The sequence below is a fragment of the Nothobranchius furzeri genome, chromosome 6 (assembly GCF_043380555.1).
Source record: "Nothobranchius furzeri strain GRZ-AD chromosome 6, NfurGRZ-RIMD1, whole genome shotgun sequence".
NCBI classification, from domain to species: Eukaryota; Metazoa; Chordata; class Actinopteri; order Cyprinodontiformes; family Nothobranchiidae; genus Nothobranchius; species Nothobranchius furzeri.
The window spans coordinates 77,474,514-77,497,061 of NC_091746.1; the positions used below are offsets into that span (position 1 = coordinate 77,474,514).

Genomic DNA, 22,548 nt, shown 5'->3' on the forward strand with positions numbered 1-22,548 from the left:
AGTCTAACTATTTCAACCTTGTGTAATAAATCATCGGATCTGCTCTGTCGCACAAAGTGGGAGTGACAAACAGTGTTGGAAAAATGCTCGACTCTACAATTACTTCACAAGCATGTGTTGTGCTGGGGGGGTGGGGGGCAGAAACTGGAATTAAGTGAAACAGCAAGATGAGTCTTCACTTTTGAGTTGCAGGGTTGGCGGTGGTTTTTATGCTGTTGCTGCTTAATAATTCTTCCATGATCAAACACAGTTTTGAAGATCAGGCAGAAGATTCTTTTTCAAAACTTTTGCCCTCCCTCCTCAGAACTCACTGTCGTCGTCGTCTGAGTCGAGCGCCTCTTCTCTGTCCCCTTCGTTCTCTCCTCTTCTCTCCCCATCCTTGAAGCCTCCACCCGTGACCCCGTTGAAAGTCTCCTCCTTCAGGATCTTCTTTTCCCTGGGGGGCGGTGGCGTGCAGGGGTAGTCGTGGAAACGAGGGAAGAAGTCCGAGATCTGTGGGATGGGGAGGATTGGCCCCGGGCACACGTTGATGGCAAAGTGCTCCTGCATAGAGATCTTCACTGGCGACGGCGGAGGGGGAGCGGCGGAGTGGGGCGTCGCTGAGGGGGAGGAGGCAGCTGAGGAGGGGGTGGAGGGGGAGGAAGGGGGGATGGCAAGGTGGGTGGTGGAGGGAGGTGGAGGGGGCTTCGAGACACTCATCTGGACTGTCAAACGGGACTAAGACAGGACAAATGAAAGGGTGAAGAGCAGAGGGGAACAAATGAACAACAAATAAAAAAAAATTTTCATCAAAAAAGCGACACAGATCACAAAGTTCCTGAGAGTTTGAACAGATGTGGCGGTTCTCTCCAGACAAAATGCAAAACATCCCAACGCATCAGAAAAAGAGAGAGAACCTGACAACGTGTTTCTGTTTTCATCCTGTGATTCAAGCTCAGAAAGCCAAAATAGAACTTGCCAGAACCTTTGGCACTTCAAGTGTGACTCACACGTCGTGTCAGCACACCAAACTTGTGCTCTCGGTGAATATTCAAATGTACTGCTGCGAAGTACGAAACAAATGATGTCACACACATGTCGGCACTTGACTCTAATCCCACTCTTATGCCTCATCTCTCTCCTTCTCTCTCTGCAGAAACACCATGAGCAATATTTACATAATACTATCTGAAGCCTTTCACAGTCCTTCATGTGTTTGTCTCTAACGGGACCAAAATACCCGTCACCAAACTCCCGCCTCATCCAACCAAATGCCATCATTTTTTCTTCTTTTCACGAAGCTCAAGAGCCCTTCATGAATGAGCAGAGTCATGTTCAGTAACAGAAACATCAACGCCGCGCCACAGCTAGTCATGTGGGAGTCCACATCACCTGTCTGTCGGCCGCATGTGTTCTTCACATCACCGCTGATTAGGAGCAACTGGTGACCTGTGGCCATGCAGCCCATGTTTCATTTGTTTGTATCATTTATTTAAGTGTGTGTGTGTGTGTGTGTGTGTGTGTGTGTGTGTGTGTGTGTGTGTCTTTGCAACCCTAAATTTGCCTTGTATTTTTGTAAAAGAGTAGCCGGAGGCACAAATCTAATTGATGCATTTAGTTCTAAATTATTGTTTATTGTTGAAGAATTTGTGTTTTCGAAAATAATCAGGAGACATGTCTGTTCAGCTTGGTCCTAAACCAAGCTTGGAAATGATTGTAGAAGGAATAATGTGAAGACAACAGAGTAAAAAAACAAAAACAAACTAACTTGTCATGTGGGAATGAAGATCAGTTTTCACAGAAACCTATCCTCCCAAATTGACTCAACACTGAACATTAAGCATCTTAAAGTAAACATTTTACTGCCATAAGCACTTGAAGGTGTCGAGCACTTGTTTAATCAATCATACATTTGAAGTGATCTCGTTGTTGGAGGTTTAGCTCCACAAATAACACAAACCTGGAGGATTTCTGCCTCGTGCTGGAGTTGCTAATGCTAACGGTTAGCTTCTGCTAGCCAAGACGTTTTCTGCTGTTTACTGGACGCTAAACCAACAACAGCCTTCCCCAAAGCAAGTCAAGATGAGTTCATGAACGTTAAGTGACAGTCTGACGTAGATCTGTCAGGCTTTTCAATTCCTAGTTTCACCGTCTATTTTCTATCAGAAACTAATGCAGGAGATTGGTGTAGGAGACTATTTACATGTTCAGCCTGCATGAAAAACTCAGAGTGATCGATTATAATCAGAAATAATAATTAAAAAGTGTTTTTAGTGTTCCACTCCTTTAAAACAGTGATCACAACAAATGGGTTTTAACAGAATTTCCTGATTATGTGGAGCAGAGATGCTGTTTAGACTCCTAATTACTCTATTAAAGGGAATATTTTAATTCAGAGTTCATTCACAGATTGACCTCAAGTTTACCCTACATGAATGGTTTTGGACCGTAGAAAAAACTGCTAACTCCTCTCAAAATGACCTACACAGCCAGAATCTTGTTATCATTCATAATTATTATTACAACATTGCAAGAAAATGAAAAAAGCGTATAGGCTGAATAATTATTTAATAACTACTTTATTTTGTAGTTTTAACAAGTTCTTTTTTATTTGTTCAACACCTCGCAATCGTCAGCATCAACACAAATGATTTTTCACATCTGAGATTAATTCACACATCCAGAGCATGAATCAGTCATTCACACACACACGCTTGCTCCTGTAAATAAGGCAATTTCCAGATAAACATCAGCACAAGAACTTCTATTACTAGCATGTTTAACTGGACAGGATTCACACACACACACACACACACACACACACACACACACACACACACACACACACACACACACACACACACACACACACACACACACACACACACACACACACACACCTTCAGCAATCATTCATACCGGTTTACATAACAATCCCCAGACCCGCTCCTCCAGCACCTACACTCCCATGTTGCTCACAAACTTCCTCACATCGATCCGTCCCTTTTGGAGACATGCACGCACATGTGGACTCACACTCGCAGATACACACACACACACACACACACACACACACACATGCACACTGATATAGCTCTTCACCTACCCAGGGACAGTCTTCATCTGTGCCAGCTCTCCATCTTGCCTGCTATCACATCCTCTGTCTCTCACACTCTGTGGAGCATCTAGACCAGCTTTGAGTCAATGTATCCCTTCGTACTCTCTCTCTCTCTCTCTCTCGCTCTCTCTCTCTCTCTCTCTCTCTCTCTCTTTCTCGCTCCTTCCCTCCTTGTCTCTGTTCCTCATTTGCTCTCCTCTTCTCTTCTCCTCTCATCTCATCTCCTCCGTCCCTCCCTCTCTCTCTCTCTCTTTCTCCCTTCACCCTGTAGTTGTGACGTCTTTGGTTAAAATCCTCATCAGTCGTTTTCAGGCTGTGCATATGGCACAGTCACTCACTTCCTCAGCGGAAAAGACATTTCTGGGAACCTAAGAAAATATTCAAAAGTCGGAGTGGGTGGGCATGAGTGTCTCAGTGTTGGATGAGGTGTGTGTGTGGCAGAAGAGAGACAACAACAAAGGAAGACAGACAAACAATGCAGATGTGGAGACAAACGCACAGTGACACCGGCAGAGACAAACACATGGAGACGCAGACATGTGCAATGGATGAAGAGGAGAAGGGATGTGTGTGCGCACAACGGGAAATATTGCTCTGGGATGAAAAGAAAAACTCACCAAGTGAAGGACAGAAAGGGGAAATGAAATTCTTTATGTTGACTGAGCCGAGCAAAATTGACTGCCAGCTATGAAATCCCAAAACCAGGCTCCTTTGTGCTGCCGATTACTACGGCCAATATCAGACAAGCATATTTGTGTGCACTTGTGATTTTTGGCTGCTTGTGTCCAGCAGCAGTCGCAGTAACAACTGCCACCTGCCACCAAAACAGCACGAATCAAAGACAACAACACGTTAGCATCACAGATTTCTGTGGAAACAAAATACAGATGAACTCAAAATGTGTGTGAAAAAACAAAGTCTTCTGTATGAGGTGCAGAACACAAACAAATGCAACAACGTTTGTTTCAATAGGTTTTGGACAAAGTCCCATACAATTTGTTTTTGAAATAGATTTTTTTTTTTGTTCAAAGGTACTTTTACTCGAGGTTAGTTCAGGGAATGATGGGTTCAAGAGGGAAACCCCAATGACAGCAGCAAGTTCTGGGTCTGCTTCAGGCTCCTCTCACATCGGGAAGACACTAGAAAAAGTCCAGATGGATGCTTACTAATAAAAAAAACACTTGAAATGACTCCTCTCAACACAGAGGAGCACAAGCCTGGTAAAGGTTGGTTTATGCTTGACGCGTCCGCGAGGTCCGCACGGCTCCGCGCGGAAAAGTTGCGTCATTTTGCGTCATTTTAACAACCACGCCCCTCCACCGCGTCTCCGCACGGCCCAAGATTTCCGCAACGCGCACCTCGGAAAATTTCTAACCACGCGGACGGTCGGACGCGGAAAAACATGGCGGACCGGCACGGCAGAGGTTCGTAAATACAGACATTTGTATGATTCAGCTCTCAGAGATCACCGTGATCAACATGTTGTTAATAGTTCTTGGAGAGAAATAGCTCGCACTGTCGGAAAAGACGAGAACGCTGTTAAAAATGCTGAAATACCATGTTGTAAACAGTGATTTCTACTTCTAATATGGTGTAGTGTTGGATGCATGCTGTAGAGCTCCATGCTGCCCCGTTCAGTTTGGGAGAATATTGGCTCACCGCAGAGACGGGCCGCACAAACCATAAACGCTGCGAGTTGTGAAGCGCGTTCCAGCCGCGAGCCGCATCACCGCGCGGAAAGTGAATGCGTCAAGCATAAACCAAGCTTAAGCCATCCTACATTTGTACATACACTGCCAGGCCAAAAAATAAAAAGTCACCACCTGGATTAAATTAAGTAAATAGGTACGAGCTGTAGTATTAGCTCACAGGAGACACAGCAACCCCACGCTCACCGATGGTAAACAGTAGTTAGGTCCCTCCTTCTTTTGTTTTGAAAGGAGAAATACTGATAAACCCCACAGCCAGCTGGAAATAAATATGTTTCAGTATAACCTTCTTTCCAAAATGACAAAACATTAGACTCGTTTGGGATTTTCTCCCTGTAAAATTCTCACTATATTCTTACATATTGCACCTTTAACCTAAACTGGTAGATTTGCTTCTTATTTCTTAAACAACCATGTGTAATGACACATCTAGTGGTCAAGGAAAATATGCTAATCCGTCAGATCATTTGCATGCATCAAGCAGAGAAAACATCTACGTTGATTGTAGAAACAACTAAAACTGGTTAAAGAACTGTCCAATGCATTATTAAAAACTGGTCTGATGAGTCCAGATGGACTCTGTTCCAGAGTGATGGTGCATCAGGGTAAGAAGAGAGGCAGATGAAGTGATGCACCCATCATCTTGCCTAGTGTCTACTGTACAAGCCTGTGGGGGCAGTGTTATGATCTGGGGCTGCTGCAGTTGGTCAGGTCTAGGTTCAGCAACAGGATGTGCTCCAAGAATGAGGTCAGCTGACTACCTGAATATACTGAATGACCAGGTTATTCCATCTTCCATGCCAGGATTCATCGGGCTCAATTAGTGAAAGAGTGGTGCAGGGAGCATAAGACATCCTTTTAACACATGGACTGGCCACCACAGAGTCCAGATCTTAACCCCATTGAGGATCTTTGGGATGTGCTAGAGAAGCCTTTGTGTAGCAGCCAGACTCTACCATCATCAATGCAAGATCTTGGTGAGAAATTAATGCAACACTGGATGGAAATAAATCTGTTGACATTGCAGAAGCTTATCGAAACAGCGCCACAGTGAATGTGTGTTGTAATCAAAGCTAAAAGCAGTCCAACAAAATATTAGTGTGTGTGACATTTGTTTTGGTGGTAACTTGTTTTCTGGCTGGAAAGTGTTTTTAGAGCTCAGTCATGGAGGCGTATTCTACTGTTGTCTTTCAAACTATGTAGGCATGAAATCAGACAGCATTAGGACCAGTGGCGGTTCTACATGGAATTACTCCCCGGGCGAGGCCCCCTTCGAACCATTTGAATATTCGTTTCAATATTTCAGCCCTATTAGCTCTGTTAACAATTAGTTGACCAAATTTAACCGTTAAAATCCCAGTTAACCGGTTCAAAAAATTGAAAACATGCATCATGAGAGCGTACATACCTTTATCTTTCTCCTCTTTTTTTCTTTTCCTGAATCAGGAACCTGGTGGTTTTAGCCTTTTTATGTCCATCTCTTCTGATTGGCTCTTGACTCAATAAGTGTCCTTTAGTCAGGACTAAACAATTTGACCTTGATGGGGGGGGGGGGGGGGGGGACCACAAAATCGTTTTGTTTTTCCTTTTTTTATTCGGCCATTTCACACAATTCAGAAAAACCTGAAAGAATGATAGGCCTGTGTTTATGATATTACGAATGAAATGTGCGTTAAATGGAAGAACATCAAGATGTGATTGACTTTAGCCATGTTGATGCAGTTGATTCAGCCCCTACCCGCTCATTTCATTTGGGAAAGACCCAGAGGTGAATTCCCCCGCCACCCCTCCCCTGCCTCTTCATACACGCATGGAGCACGTGAACGTTCTCAGTCAGCAGGAGCGCCTGCAGCTGCAGGGGGCGCCAACTTGCTGTTTCCAATCCAGACTCTGTCATATGACAGACAATAGAAAACCTCGGTGCGGCGCAGATTTCTTTCTTTTTTATTTCTTACTCAGCGCTTGTGCGCCCCTTTTGTGTCATGAAAAAAATGCCGCCCCGGGCAACTGCCCTGTCTGCCCGTGCCTAAAACCGCTACTGATTAGGACATATCAGAGCAACAAACAATGTTATTTATTAATCGCAATGGAAATCAGTCAATGGGATAAAAACCATTGAGGAAGAAGAAGCAGCAAATACATAATGTTTCTAAATAAGACTTGACTTCCTATATTTGCTCACGTCTCAAAGAAGTACCTGAGTCTAAATAATTTCAAGCAAGTGCAGTCCCTGAACTAGAGCCATCTAAAGCCGGGCGTACACTGTGCGACTTTTTCACTTGTAGCACTCAGCTTCAGCTCAAACTGTACAACTTCCTCGCAGAGCAGATCTCACGAGTCATGTGCTCACACTGCACGACCCAGTTCTCGGATGCGACCTGACTGCTCACACTGTACATCTGGTAGCAACACGTCGGCCCTAAAAATATGCTAAAAATAGCAGTTTTTACTCAACACGTCAGACTTTTTTGTCTTGTTTTGCCTGTTGTCCTTCGGGAGTGCTGCAGGAGGACACACAGGGATTTATGGGGGTTGGATGAGGAAAACGAAATAAAGAAAGTAAATGTGTGTTTTGTGATCAGTTTAATTTGACACGAACACGACAAACACGCTTTCTTGACAATCTTTGAGTAAAAAAAGTGTAGAAACCAAAACGAACAGCGTGTGTTATTAGGGAAATAGCAGGTGAGTGGTGTTGATGCAGGACTGCGCATGTGCCGTGAGCGGTTCTGATACAGTTGTGGTCAGAAGTTTACATACACTTGTAAAAAATATAATATAATGGCTCTACTGAGTGTCCCGTTATTTCTAAAACTCTGATTTTTCTCTGATAGAGTGATTGGAACAGATACTTCTTTGTCACAAAAAACATTCATGAAGTTTGGTTCTTTAATGTCTTTATTATGGGTTAACAGAGAAAAGTGATCACATTTGCTGGGTCACAAATATACATACAGCAACATGAACTAGCAATTTTGGTGACTTAGAAACGTGTCAGTGAACTGAGCTTCATAGCATGGCCTCTTAACTTCTTGTGAGGGATTATGAGTGACTACAGCTGGTGACTTCTCTTAGGCCAGGTAAATAGGGCTCATTGGATACAAACGCCCACAAACGCTACAATGGGAAAGTCAAAGGAGCTCAGCATGGATCTGAAAAAGCGAATTATTGACTTGAACAAGTCAGGAAAGTCACTTGGGGCCATTTCAAAGCAGCTGCAGGTCCCAAGAGCAACAGTGCAAACAATTGTTTGTAAGTATAAGGTGCATGGCACTGTTTCATCACTGCCAAGATCAGGAAGAAAACGCAAGCTATCACCTGCTGCTGAGAGAAAATTGGTCAGGAGAGTAAAGAATGAACCAAGAATCACCAAAAAGCAGATCTGCCAAGAATTAGAAGCTGCTGGAACACAGGTGTCATTGTCCACAGTCAAACGTGTTTTGCATCTCCATGGACTGAGAGGCTGCCGTGCAAGAAGGAAGCCCTTGCTCCAAAAGCGGCACCTTAAGGCTCGACTGAAGTTTGCTGCTGATCACATGGACAAAGATAAGACCTTCTGGAGGAAAGTTCTGTGGTCAGACGAAACAAAAATCGAGCTTTTTGGCCACAATGCCCAGCAATATGTTTGGAGGAGAAAAGGTGAGGCCTTTAACCCCAAGAACACCATGCCTACAGTCAAGCATGGTGGTGGGAATATTATGCTGTGGGGCTGTTTTGCTGCCAATGGAACTGGTGCTTTACAGAGAGTAAATGGGAGAATGAAGAAGGAGGATTACCTACACATTCTTCAACATAACCTAAAATCATCAGCACGAAGGATGGGTCTTGGGCGCAGTTGGGTGTTCCAACAGGACAATGACCCCAAACACACATCAGAAGTGGTAGAGGAATGGCTAAATCAGGCTAGAATAAGGGTTTTAGAATGGCCTTCCCAAAGTCCTGACTTAAACCCCATTGAAAACATGTGGACAGTGCTGAAGAAACAAGTCCATGTCAGAAAGCCATCAAATTTAACTGAACTTCACCAATTCTGTCAAGAGGAGTGGTCAAAGATTCAACCAGAAGCTTGCCAGAAGCTTGTGGATGGCTACCAAAAGTGCCTAATTGAAGTGAAAATGGCTAAGGGACATGTAACCAAATATTAGCACTGCTGTATGTATATTTGTGACCCAGCAAATGTGATCACTTTTCTCTGTTAACCCATAATAAAGACATTAAAGAACCAAACTTCATGAATGTTTTTTGTGACAAAGAAGAATCTGTTCCAATCACTCTATCAGAGAAAAATCAGAGTTTTAGAAATAACGGGACACTCAGTAGAGCCATTATACTATATTTTTTACAAGTGTATGTAAACCTCTGACCACAACTGTACATTTTGGGTCGCAGCTGCTCGCAGCGCCACTTCAACAGTGCGATACCCTCACAAGGGACGAGCAAAATATTAAACACGCCAGAAGTTTGTGTGAGCTCACGATTGCTGATCGGTAGCTGCTCACGTGGTGTTAATCGCCTCTCGTAACCCCCTGTACACTACACGACGCTTGGCGCAAAACTCGCCCCGATCTCGTGGATTCTCGCACGAGTGGAAAATCGGCTCAAAAAAGTGAAAAAGTCGCACAGTGTACGTCCGGCTTTAGTAGTTCTTTCTGTTGTAGCTTTGATGCTAAGCTTTTGATGCCAAGCCCGTCCACCGTTCCTCTACAAACGCAGAGCCCTGTGATTGGCCGGACCTAAAATTGTTCAGCTCAGTGCTCGACCTGCTGAGGCTACAATGGAACATAGCTGGACCAACCTGCAGAGCGCTACGGTTGGTCTAGTTTTCCAGGCTAGTTCTTTGGGTCATGTAGGTGAAATTTGAAATGTAGATGAACCAGTAAATCAGGAGCTTTGGCTTTAGGTTGACTCCTTCTACAATGCACCAGAACAATGCCATCATTAAAACAAAGTTCTCCAACATTGGTCCACCTCTTCTCCACTTGAGTTAAAAGACAAACTCCTAACTCAGAGGGCACACTCTAACATCTTCCAGCTGAAATCCATGGTCCTAATTTTGAAGGATCTGACTCTGATTCCAGCCACTTCACGTCACTGTGAACCACCCCAGTGCACAGTGGAGGTCATAGCTTCAACAGCACCACAGCATATGCAGAAAAAGGTAAAGATTCCCAGAACAGACGTCCTACTTTCCACAACCATGCCTCCAGATCCTGCCCATAAACACCACAACAGGACCCAGGAGAAGTGGAAGTCCTGGCGAAAGCCTGATTCATGCTTCTCCGTCAGCTCCAAAAGGGAGAGACACGCACGCACGGAGATGTTTTGCCCTCATATTCTCCGTCTCCTGGGGAGCGTCGCAAAGCAATTTCCCACCGGGACAACAGAGGGCGTAGCGCTGTTCTGTGGTATCCTGTCATGTATCTGGTCCAAGATAGTGTGTTTATATTGTGTTTTTTGTATATAAGAGACTTTTTAACACAGAAAATTTGTCTCTCATTCTCCTCCACCTCTAAACCCACGTTTCCTGTCATTTGAGCGCCGTTATGGCTGCTCTCGTGGTCTGCCTGTATCTGTAATCTTGGTCAGGCTGTTCTGTGGAGTCAAGTTCCTATGCTCTGGTTCGCTGGAGCACTGGCAATAAAATTCTCTCTGATTCTGATTTCCGTCCACAAATAAAACGCTTGCTGCGCATCTTTTCACTCCTCCAGTCACGGGGGAATTAAACGTTCATGTTTTTGGAGTTTTTTCGCGAGGTATTCTTCAAGCTGCTCCGTGTCTGCCGCTAGTTATCCTCGGCTCTCTTTATGTTTTTGAGGGCGCAATGGTGGCGGTGTAGACGACAGCAGCGTCCTGACCAATCACAAGCTTGCGTTGTCCGTCTCGACTGACGGATGTTTAGAAAAGAGAGCTCGACTCCGTCCGTCCTTGCGGAGCTCTCAGGCAGGCCCGCAAGGACGTTGCGTGTCTCCGCACTGACGCAGACGGAGAAGCAAGAATCAGGCTTAAGTCCAGCCCACAGGCAAACATGTCTCCATCATCATGGAGAAAAAGAATGCTTAAAGAAAAAAACACATTTGGTCTAAAAAACAAAATGATTCTAGTTATTCTGTCAAACAGCAATCAAAAAGAGGTGATAATGTTTGTTTGTACCTGCATCCTCAAAAAAGAAAGGACGAAGGAACATTCTGAGCTGTAATGAGAGGTTTGGAACAAATGCAATAATAAAAAATGCTTCTTTCAATACATAAAAAGGACCGCAATCAACAACGAGCGTTTAAATTAGCAGCCAGCAAATGGAAAACTGGAGGAGGGAGGCATATTGCAAACACATACATTTACTTTTGGTTTTTTATTACCTCATCAGTATTGAGTGAACAGACCATTACACAATTACATTCATCCATTTTCTAAATTAACATGTGGGGTAAATGACATGAAAGGAGACGGATGAATCTCCAGTCTGCCAGTGAAAAACCAACCATCTATAAACCACATCTTTAGACATGGTCCACAAGCTTCAGGTACTGGAGACACAAGTGCTCCTGAAGGACACTTTAGTGTTATTTCCGCTTCGATGGTGAGAAAACCGGTCTCACCATCCATAAAGACTTATATTCTGCTCAGATTTCTCTCTACAAGGACTCCATCTCCCATGCCAAATCTCAGTATTACTCCGGTCTCATCTCGTCCAACTCCAGCAACACTAAAACATTATTTTCCATCATGAACAGCATTTTTCAGCCTCCCGACTCCTTACCCATCCATCTTTACTCTTCAGAAACCTGTAACTCTCTCCTTCAGTTTTTTAATGAGAAGGTCAATAGAATCCATCTCTCTTTACCTCATTCCTCCCCTCCCTCTCCTGATTTATTTGAACCCACCATTCCGTTCTCCTCCTTTGAACTTCCCCATCCCTCAGAAATATTAGATTACATCACCAAATCCAAACCTTCCACCTGTCAACTGGACCCTATTCCAACTGTTTTAGTTAAATCCTGCCTTTCTTCTCTGCTCCCTTTTATAACAGCCATTATTCATTCCTCACTATCCTCTGGTACGGTCCCATCCCTATTCAAATCCGCTTCAGTCAGCCCTATTCTAAAAAAACCTGGTTTAGATCCCAATGATTTCAATAACCTCCGTCCCATTTCCCATCTTCCCTTCATTTCCAAAGTCCTTGAGAAAACTGTTGCATCTCAGCTCCATTCACATCTCACCCGCAATAACCTTTATGAACAGTTTCAGTCTGGCTTCCGTCCCCACCACAGCACAGAAACAGCTCTCATCAAGATCACTAACGACCTACTCATTGCTGCTGATTCTGGTTTAATCTCTATTCTTATTCTCCTCGATCTGAGTGCGGCCTTTGACACCATTTCTCATCCCATCCTCCTTAATAGACTCTATTCCTTAGGCATCACTCACACCCCCCTCCGCTGGTTTCAATCTTACCTTACTGGCCGCACTCAGTTCATCCAGTTAAAATCCTTTGAACCCTCCCCAGTCAAGTCAGGTGTGCCCCAGGGCTCTGTCCTGGGGCCCCTCCTCTTCATAGTATATCTCCTCCCTATCGGCAAAATCTTCCGCAAATTCAATATCCAGTTTCACTGCTTTGCAGATGACACCCAGCTCTACATTTCCAGTAAGCCCAACTCAACTCTCCCACCATCCTCCCTTACACTCTGCCTCTCTGAAATCAAATCATGGTTCACCTCTAATTTCCTCAAACTCAACGGCAATAAAACTGAACTTCTTCTAGTTGGCACTAACTCCACCCTCTCAACATCTGACAGCTTTTCTTTAACTATTGACAGTGCCACAGTCTCCCCCTCACCTCATGTCAAGAGTCTGGGTGTCATTCTCGACAGCTCCCTTTCTTTTCAGGCTCACATTAATAACTTAATTCGGTCAGCATACTTCCATCTACGTTCCATAAACCGTCTTCATCCCTCACTGACCCCTCACACTGCCGCCATTCTCATCCACAGCCTCGTCACCTCCCGTATCGACTATTGCAATTCACTTCTTTATGGTCTCCCCAACAAACTCCTTCATAAACTGCAACTGGTCCAGAATTCAGCAGCCCGTATTATCACCAGAACCCCTTCCTTTCACCACATCACGCCGGTTCTCCAGCAGCTCCACTGGCTCCCAGTTAAATTCAGGTCCATCTTCAAAATTCTCCTCCATACCTTCAAAGCAATCCACAACCTCTCTCCTCCATATATCTCAGACCTTATAAGTATTCACACCCCGTCCCGTTCACTCAGATCTTCTTCTTCCATCCATCTTGCGGTTCCTTCTGCCCGTCTCGCTACCATGGGGAGCAGAGCTTTCAGCCGCTCTGCTCCTCGACTCTGGAACTCACTTCCCCCAGACATCAGGAACATCGACAGTTTTACCCTTTTCCAATCAAAACTCAAAACACATATGTTTAAATCTGCCTACAACCTCTGATTTTATTGAAATGTTTCTCTCTGTTTTTTCTTCTTTGGGTTTTATTATTGTTTTATTGTATTTTATTACGTGTTTTGTGTAAAGTGACCTTGGGTGTCCTGAAAGGCGCTTTGAAATAAAATGTATTATTATTATTATTATTATTATTATTATTATTATTTCTGGTCACATGGGACAAGATGAGGGTCCTCAGGTTCCAGAGAAATATGTTTCTACAGAGCCGTATGTCTCTTCAATGAAAATGAAAAGGCGGCAGCAGCATCTGCAGACAGATTCTAGAGATACTAGTGTTCAGTTTCAATTGAGAACCCCTAAATGCTCTGCATGTCGCCAGACATCCAAAAAAGAAACAACCAAAACGGGTTTCGCAGCATGTTAGGTAACAGATCGAAAGCCCAGGATAAAAAAACTATATATTTTTTGTTGTAGAGCTACTTCAGAGACACGTGTTCTAAACGGAGTTATAAAGATTTGCTGAACTTGAGAACCTTAGCATTTTGATCTGTGTCCAGAAACATGACTTTACATCTTTTTGTTTGTAATCAAAAACACAAGAAACTCTAAGAGAAGAGTCCGCAGGGACGTCACACAACTGGGGTAGATGATACATCAGTCGGCTGATATATTGGGCTGATATTCACCATTATTTGTATAGGGGCATCAGTTATTATACCTCCGTTGTAAAGCCAATTTAAAGTCAGGAACATCGGCGAGCAGCCCAGTCCTGCAGCTGAATTTTTTTAAAATGTATGTTTGCGTCCCAGCAGCTGGGATAAGAATCAGCTGCTCTAAATCCGAGATCATGGTCTTCAGTCGGAAAAGGGTATGCCGTCTGCGGATCAGGGACAAGGTCCTGCCTCAAGTGGAGGAGTTTAAGTATCTCGGGGTCTTCTTCACGTGTGAGGGAAAGATGGAGCATGAGATCGCTAGGCGGATTAGTGCTGCGTCTGCAGGTGTTGTACCGGTCTGTCGTGGTGCTTACAGATAAGGTAGGAAACTTGGTCACCAGGGAGGGGCTTGGAGTAGATCCGCTGCTCCTCCACATCTAGAGGAGCCACTTGACATGGCTCAGGCATCTGGTTAGGATGCTTCCTGAACGCCTCCCAGGTTTAAAGGTTATCTGAATTGTATAAAATATAGAAATATTACATGCTTATGAATTATTACTTTAGAAAGTTAAAAATGTGTAGAGGGATAAATCTACCTACATTTTCCTTTCCAAACACTTTGTTTTGTTTTCTTGTTTTTTTATTTGATTTTTTTTCCCTTCCCTGTTTGTCTCTCATCTTCCTGCATCTATTTTTAGTCCTGCGGAAAAAATGCCGCCTGGCTTCCTATATTTTCACCTCATGAGTTACTTTCGAACTAAAAAGTTCAAAGACATCTGCCGACAGCAAAAACAGCGGGGTGCACGCCAGCTGCACCGCTGGGTGGAGTCACCGGACCACAAGCCCGGTGATGCGCTCCGCAGCAGCGAAGCGCATCAGGCACAAATAAAAAGTTAAAATTGCTCTCAGCTTCACAAAGGTTGGTGACCCCAGGTCTAGAAGCTCGCACATGTCTTGATTTTAACAAAAATGTTGTCCACCTATTTAAGCTATACGTCCATTTGATCAGATCCTAGATAAGTCATCAACAAACACCCCGTCTCAATAAGCACTATCTGAATAAGAGGGTAAAACCATCGCTACTGCAAGGGAGGTGAAGCCTTGTTCTTATTCGACAGGCTCTGACTTAGGCCCTGTCCACACGTAGCCGGGGATCTGCCAAAGCGTAGATATTTTTCTACGTTTTGGCCTGTCATCCACATGAAAACGGATATTTTTAAATACTCCGGCCAAAGTGAAGATCTGCATTTTCTCCATTTTGGGTGTCTGCGTGTGGACGGACAAAACCGGAGTTTTAAGGTCCGCAACGTCACTTTCCGCGACAAAAAAATGCTGACATCACGTGTGCGACCTGTGTTTACACTAGCCGAGAGCATGGATGCCCTCAGAGCTGCGCTCGCTTTATCAATTGTCCAAGCGCTTTTTGCTTGCTTGTTTTTGCAAGCGGAATTACTGCTCCTTGCGGAAGACCACAGACGAAGGACGAGGTTAAGAACGGGGGAAGTACTGCTGCCTACAGGTCTGGCATGTCCTTAACAACGTATTTATCCGGGTACGTGTGGACAGAGTTTTTTTTTAAACGAGGTTGTGTGGGTGCAAGTTTTTGGAGGGGCGGATATTCGTTTAAAAAAAACGGCTACGTGTGGACTAGGCCTTAGTCTCGATGCTCTCCTCCCACTGTGACATAGATTTATCTGGTTTGTCGTGCTCAGACCAGTTCTTGAGAAGAAACCTAATCAACTGTACTTAAAGAATGAAATCTGGGCAATGGTGCTGTGGTATTGATCGTCATTAGGGACAAACACTAAGTACCCTATCAGATGGATGCTTAAGAGTGTGACACCATCTATAAGCTGTTAAAAGTAAAAACCGTTAAAAGAATTGTGAATTAAAATAAAGTGTTAACCATGCAAGATCTGCACGGTACACAAATAAAAAAAAGTACTTTCAAGAAGGAACAAATTCGAGGTGGCATTTAGTGACATTGTCAGTAAAGTGAAAGAAATGAATGGAAAAAGAAAATCTCTATATTATAGAAAAAAGCATCCTGCTGGCATTCATGCCTCAGCTTCAGTGCCGGCATAATTACAGCACCCACCTCCTCCATGAGGGCAATGTAAGTAATAAACATGGAGAGTGAGTGAGGGAGAGATGGGTGAGTAAGATGGAGAGGCTGTGAGCAATTTGAGGAGGAGCATTCATCCAGTCCCTGTGCATGGCAAGATAATCTCCTCCCATTACCAGAGCACAAAGCATTGCAGGTTTTCCATTAAGTGTGCGGCCACAGCCTCTGTTGCCTCTCAGCCTGCCATTAACTCTGAGATTAAGTAAACCTCTATTTACATACTGTTGCACTGGTGCATGCAGAATTTCACAGCGTTTGGCACTACGCTGGACAAGAAATTGCTCGCGACTTGTGAAGATGATCAAAAGGACTTTGCCCTTGGTAGTATGAGGCATGTTCAGAATATGTCATCTGCTCCTTTAGCAAAATGCAAGACAGTGTTTGAAACTATAATCCAACTCAATTTTGATCATCATTTTTGATTTATACTTTTTTTGCATCATGTAGTGATTCTACAGGTAGTTCTCACACCCTCTGTGATTCGCCAAGTCGACCTGATCTCATGCAAGAACCTGGTTGACTCAGTATTCAGCATTCAACGGAAAAATGGAAAGTATAAAAAGTTCTGGGCTTTTGGAGTCCCTGGTAAAGAACTTGTCTCTATGGCAACCACAAAAAAAGAGGGAGAAGCTTTTTGCATCAGTGCTGCCAAAAGGATGTAATCGTTAACTAATCATAAACCAAACATGTGGCTTTGGTTCCTAAATCTGTTCATAGAAAGTTTGCCTTAATTAACTTTTTTTTTTTTGCCAGACATCTGCAGATTTCTACCCTGTGCAATAAATTCTGATGCAACAAGGACACACTCTGCACTGAAATGTGACTCACAAGAACTCCTAAAAAAAAGATTCAGCTTTGACAAGATAGAAGTGAAATTTTATTCCAGTTTCGGGCCCATCTACATAGTGTTGAGCTTGCAGAACTAAGGTGAATAATTGCAGTAAAATGTCATGGAAGTTACATTTGTTAAAAACCAAAGTAAATAAAAATGTTAATTGCTTTTTTTTATGTTATCATGTTTTAAAGCCTCTAAAAACCCTTTTTGTTGACACAGCAGCAACACAAACTTGATGCAGTCACACATCCAGTGCTTCACTCTCAGTTGGGAAACTTTTACATTGAAGCTCCATCTGTGTTGTACACAAACATGTGTGTAATTGTTCTGATCATAGTCTACTGAACTAAAACATGATGAAAACCAGTTTTAAAGTGGCCACATAGAATCCCCTTTACATGCTATTATCACTTCTCGTCTGCACTGCGCAAATTCAGTTCTCATTGGCACCCCTGTCTCTGCTCTGAATCGGCTAGAGATTGTACGTAAAGTTGCGGCTAGGTTCTTGACAAACTAGCAGGTGTACTCATATCTCTCCGGTTTTGGAGCTTCACTGGCTTCCCATAACTTTTCCGGTAAAGTTAAACAGTCTTGCACCTTCTTACTTGACTGACCTGCTCGCTCCTTATTTTAAGCTAGTTGAAAAAGCTAGCTCAGTTCTGCCAGCTGCTAGCTAGATTCAACTGAGGAGATGTATGAAAGGAGGACGCTGGGGAAGATGGCCTCCATCTTGGAAAACCCCTCCCATCCACTGCATTCCACTATGGAGGCCATGGACTGCTCGTTCAGTGGCAGACTGAGACATCCCAGATGTAAAACAGAACGCTACCGTAGCTCATTCATCCCCTCTGCAGTAAGAGTGTGTAACTCCTCAGTTTAACTGGTACTGGCATTATCCTGTTACACAATAACATCAGGGCAATATTCAGTATGTGTTCAATACCTGTGCAACACCTGATGTGCATTAGTATGTCTGTGTCCTTTATCCTGCATAGTTCTGGAAACACAACTATTTTTATTTGTTATTTTTGCTGGTTGAAGGTTACAATAATAACTTATTGCCACTGTGTGTTTACCTGCCATCTTATTATTTTTCCTCTTCCTTTCTTCTTAGTGTATGTGCTGCTATAGCAAGTGAATTTCCCCACTGTTGGATTGACAAAGTCTATTCTATTCTATTCTGTTCTATTCTATTCTATTCTATTCTTATGTCCGAGCATGCACACTGAGGTCTGCTGATCTCTTGCTACTCTGCACACCTAACATAAACTACAAATCGCAAAGTTAGCCGGCTTTTGTACGTGGTGCCCCCGCACTCTGAAATGCAATTCCCTTCTCGGTTAGACAGGCATCGTCCCTCGTTAGTTTTAAATCACGTCTAAAGACCTACTTTTACGACTTGGCGCTCAGCCTGTGACTCTTTGTGTTTTTTTCTGTGGTTTTATTTTTGATTGTTTTATCCATTTTGTAATACTCTTTTATTGTTTTTAGGACCATTGTCTAGTACAACTCGTCGGACAGCTCTCAAGCTGTGTTTTTAACATGGTATAGAAATAAACATGGTGTGGTATGGTGGGGTGTGTGCGAACCGAACGTTTCAATCCCGTGGTTCTTGCGGGGGGGGGGGGGGGGGGGGATGGAGGTGAGGCGCTGCAATTTCAACCATGGCGCCTGAGCCTATGTAGCGGAAACACTGGTATGGTATGGTAATCATACTGGAAACGGGCATTCTAGTAGTTAGATTATTCCCGTGGGACTGCACTGGGACTTCAATGCTCACGTGGGCAATGACAGCTTGACCTGGAGGGGTGTGATTGGGAGGAACGGCCCACCTGATCAGAACTCGAGCGGTGTTTTGTTATTGGACTTCTGTGCAAGCCGCAGTTTGGCCATAACGAACACCATGTTCGAACATAAGGATGCCCACCGGTACACTTGGTACCAGGGCAGCCTAGGTCACAGGTCGATGATAGATTTTGTAGTCGTATCATCTGACCTGCGACCGTATGTTTTGGACACCCGAGTGAAGAGAGGGGCGGAGCTGTCAACTGATCACCACCTGGTGGTGAGTTGGATCAGATGGCAAGGGAACATGCCGCGTAGACCTGGCAGACCCAAACGCATAGTGAGGGTCTGCTGGGAACGCCTGGCAGAAGAACCTGTCAAGACGGTCTTCAACTCCCACCTCCGGCAGAGCTTTGACCACGTCCCGAGAGCAGTGGGGGACATTGAGTCCGAGTGGGCCTTGTTCCACTCTGCGATTGTCGAGGCGGCTGTTGCTAGCTGTGGTCGTAAGGTGGCCGGTGCCAGTCGTGGTGGCAACCCCCGTACCCGCTGGTGGACACCAGAGGTTCGGGGAGCCGTCAGGCTGAAGAAGGAGGCCTACAGGGCGTGGCTGGTCTGTGGGTCTCCGGAGGCAGCAGACAGGTACCGGATAGCCAAGCGGGGTGCAGCAGTGGCAGTTGCCGAGGCAAAATCTCGGGCGTGGGAGGAGTTTGGTGAGGCCATGGAGAAAGACTATCGATCGGCTCCAAAGAGGTTCTGGCAAACTGTCCGGCGCCTCAGGAGAGGAAGGCAGCAACTCGCTCACACTGTTTACAGTGGGGATGGGGAGCTGCTGACGTCAACTGAGGCTATAGTCGGACGGTGGAAGGAATACTTTGAGGAGCTCCTCAATCCCACCAATGCGCATTCCGAGGAGGAACCAGAGCTGGGAGGCCTGGGGATGGACTGTCCGATCTCGGGGGCAGAAGTTGCTGAGGTAGTCAAACAACTACACAGCGGCGGAGCCCCGGGGGCGGATGAGGTTCGTCCTGGGTATCTCAAGGCTATGGATGTTGTAGGGCTGTCATGGTTGACACGTCTCTACAACATTGCGTGGTCATCGGGGGCAGTTCCTAGGGAGTGGCAGACCGGGGTGGTGGTCCCCATCTTTAAGAAGGGTGACCTGAGGGTGTGTTCCAACTATAGGGGGATCACACTCCTCAGCCTCCCTGGAAAGGTCTACTCCAAGGTACTGGAGAGGAGGGTCCGATCGATAGTTGAATCTCAGATAGAGGAGGAGCAATGTGGTTTTCGTCCTGGCCGTGGAACTGTGGACCAGCTCTATACCCTTGCAAGGGTGATGGAGGGGGCATTGGAGTTTGCCCAACCAATCCACATGTGCTTTGTGGATTTGGAGAAGGCTTATGACCGTGTCCCCAGGGGCACCCTGTGGGGGACGCTCCAGGAGTATGGGGTGGGTGGCTTTCTGTTAAGGGCCATTCAGTCCCTTTACCAGAGGAGCGTGAGTTTGGTCCGCATAGCCGGTAGTAAGTCGGACCTGTTCCCAGTGAGGGTTGGACTCCGCCAGGGCTGCCCTTTGTCACCGGTTCTGTTCATCACATTTATGGACAGAATTTCTAGACGCAGCCGTGGTGTGGAGTGTGTCGAGTTTGGTGGCAGGAGAATCTCGTCTCTGCTTTTTGCGGATGATGTGGTCCTCCTAGCTTCATCCAGCTCTGACCTTCAGCTCTTGCTGGGTAGGTTCGCGGCCGAATGTGAAGCGGCTGGGATGAGGATCAGCACCTCCAAATCTGAGACCATGGTTCTCGACCGGAAAAGGGTGGCTTGCCACCTCCGGGTCGGGGGAGAGGTCCTACCTCAAGTGGAGGAGTTTAAGTATCTCGGGGTCTTGTTCACGAGTGAGGGTAGGAGGGATCGGGAGATCGACAGGCGGATTGGTTCGGCGTCTGCAGTGATGCGGACGCTGAGCCGATCTGTCGTGGGGAAGAGGGAGCTGAGCCAGAAAGCCAGGCTCTCGATTTACCGGTCGATCTACGTCCCAATCCTCACCTATGGTCATGAGCTTTGGGTAATGACCGAAAGAACGAGATCGCGGATACAAGCGGCCGAAATGAGTTTCCTCCGTAGGGTGGCCGGGCTCAGCCTTAGAGATAGGGTGAGGAGCTCGGACATTCGGGAGGGACTCGGAGTAGAACCGCTGCTCCTCCGGATCGAAAGGAGCCAGTTGAGGTGGTTTGGGCATCTGGTCAGGATGCCTCCTGGACGCCTCCCTGGGGAGGTGTTTCGGGCATGTCCTGCCGGCAGGAGGCCCCCGGGTCGACCCAGGACACGTTGGAGAAGTTACATCTCCAATCTGGTCCGGGAACGCCTTGGGGTCCTGCCGGAGGAGCTGGTGGACAAGGCCGGGGAGAGGACGGCCTGGAGCTCCCTAGTTGGGATGCTGCCCCCGCGACCCGGACCCGGATAAGCGGAGGAAGACGAGACGAGAGACGGGACTGCACTGTAATAACCTCTTCTTTATTAGCAGTTACAACAGATTAATGATGTTTTTATGAAAGCCACAAACAACAAAACTCCTCATAATTCCAAGTTGTGCAGCTGAGCTTTAAAGGCATCCAACTTTGTTAAATCAGCACGTCGTGATCAGATACAAGAGAGTTCTACATCTGTGTCCTCATGTTGTGCAATTCAATAATTTAAACTACAGTTTCCTCACATATTAGCTTTCATCTGAAGGCTTAATAATCTCCAGGGTTTACTCACTGCAGTCTTCTTGAATTCTATACACTCAAACAGTTCCTGTAGCTTTTAAGAAGCATGGTCATTAAATGTGGTTTTAACAGTGGATTAATAAAAAAATGGTACTGACGATAAACTGTAGGACATTCTACCACAACAAGCATTAACCCTCTCAGGCTCAAAATAAGTTTTGATAAAAGGGCAAACAACTAAGTCCTTCAGGGGTACTTCTGAGTTAAAAAATGCTCAGGAAATACGCATGTGGAGTAACCAGGTAGGTGGGTTAGAACTGTTGCAAATCTGCAACGCCTGCCTCCAGAGGGTTAATATTTCATCCCTTAAACTGTTCCATTGCCGGGACCCCATTACAGGCTGAAAAATAATGTTATTCCATTTTTTATGTCCTCGGCACATGTGCCAAGCATGATTTGGAAGATGTATAAGAAATACAACAAACACTGAGTGAATCGGTGCGTATGTACTAAAAATAGCTTTTCGTCAAAATAACTGCGACTGTGTGAAGAAAAAGAGTTTACAAGAAAGAGTTTACTAATCGGTTGGGATGTTGAGGCAAATTTGTTCAGTGGGTTTCTTTTTGAAGAATTTAAGTCTCCTTTACGTAGAGAAGCAGAATGTTTCCTGATGAAGGAAAGTTATGAATGGTGCTAATTTTCTTTCAGTGTTTGAGAAACGGAGACATTAAAATTCTTCTCATGAATCGACAAGAGCGCCGCATCAGAGATCAGCATCAGTCACAGGAACGGGATGACTGTGACCGTCAGCGGGACGGGGGCTGTTTTTGAACAGGTGGCCTGTTGATGTTGCCCAAGAATGGCAGTTGGTGTCACAGGTGCTGCTTGAACTCCACATCACTCCACTTTAAGCAGTGAAGGTGAAAGGAGGGTGGAGTGATGGTGGTGCTAGGTGGTGGTAGTGAGGGGCGTTGGATCATTGGCCGTGTTGGCAGGGAGTCCTGTTCTGTCAGAGAGCATTATTCTTTTCACCATGAACCACGTCCCCATTTTAAGTCCAGTGTGTCCTGCTTCCTCACACACACACACACACACACACACACACACACACACACACACACACACACACACACACACACACACACACACACACACACACACACACACACACACACACACACACATACACTCACTTTATGTCTCTGTCATTCTCCCTTTCAC

General features: G+C 45.2%; 1 protein-coding gene across 2 annotated transcripts in view; it reads right to left on the reverse strand.

Moving 5' to 3' along the window:
• doc2g (double C2-like domains, gamma) overlaps positions 1 to 22,548 on the reverse strand; it is an 89,911-nt gene that overhangs the window by 58,369 nt on the left and 8,994 nt on the right. Inside the window, exons 1-2 of one of the 2 annotated variants that reach the window (XM_054744791.2) lie at positions 3,086 to 3,359; positions 312 to 717 (exon numbers count right to left, since the gene is read on the reverse strand). In XM_054744791.2, coding sequence (XP_054600766.1) covers positions 312 to 699 — 388 coding nt within the window. In that variant the 5' untranslated portion in view covers positions 700 to 717; positions 3,086 to 3,359. Of the gene's footprint in view, positions 1 to 311; positions 718 to 3,085; positions 3,360 to 22,548 lie in introns of those variants that run through there. The other variant, XM_054744790.2, reaches the window with a different exon arrangement.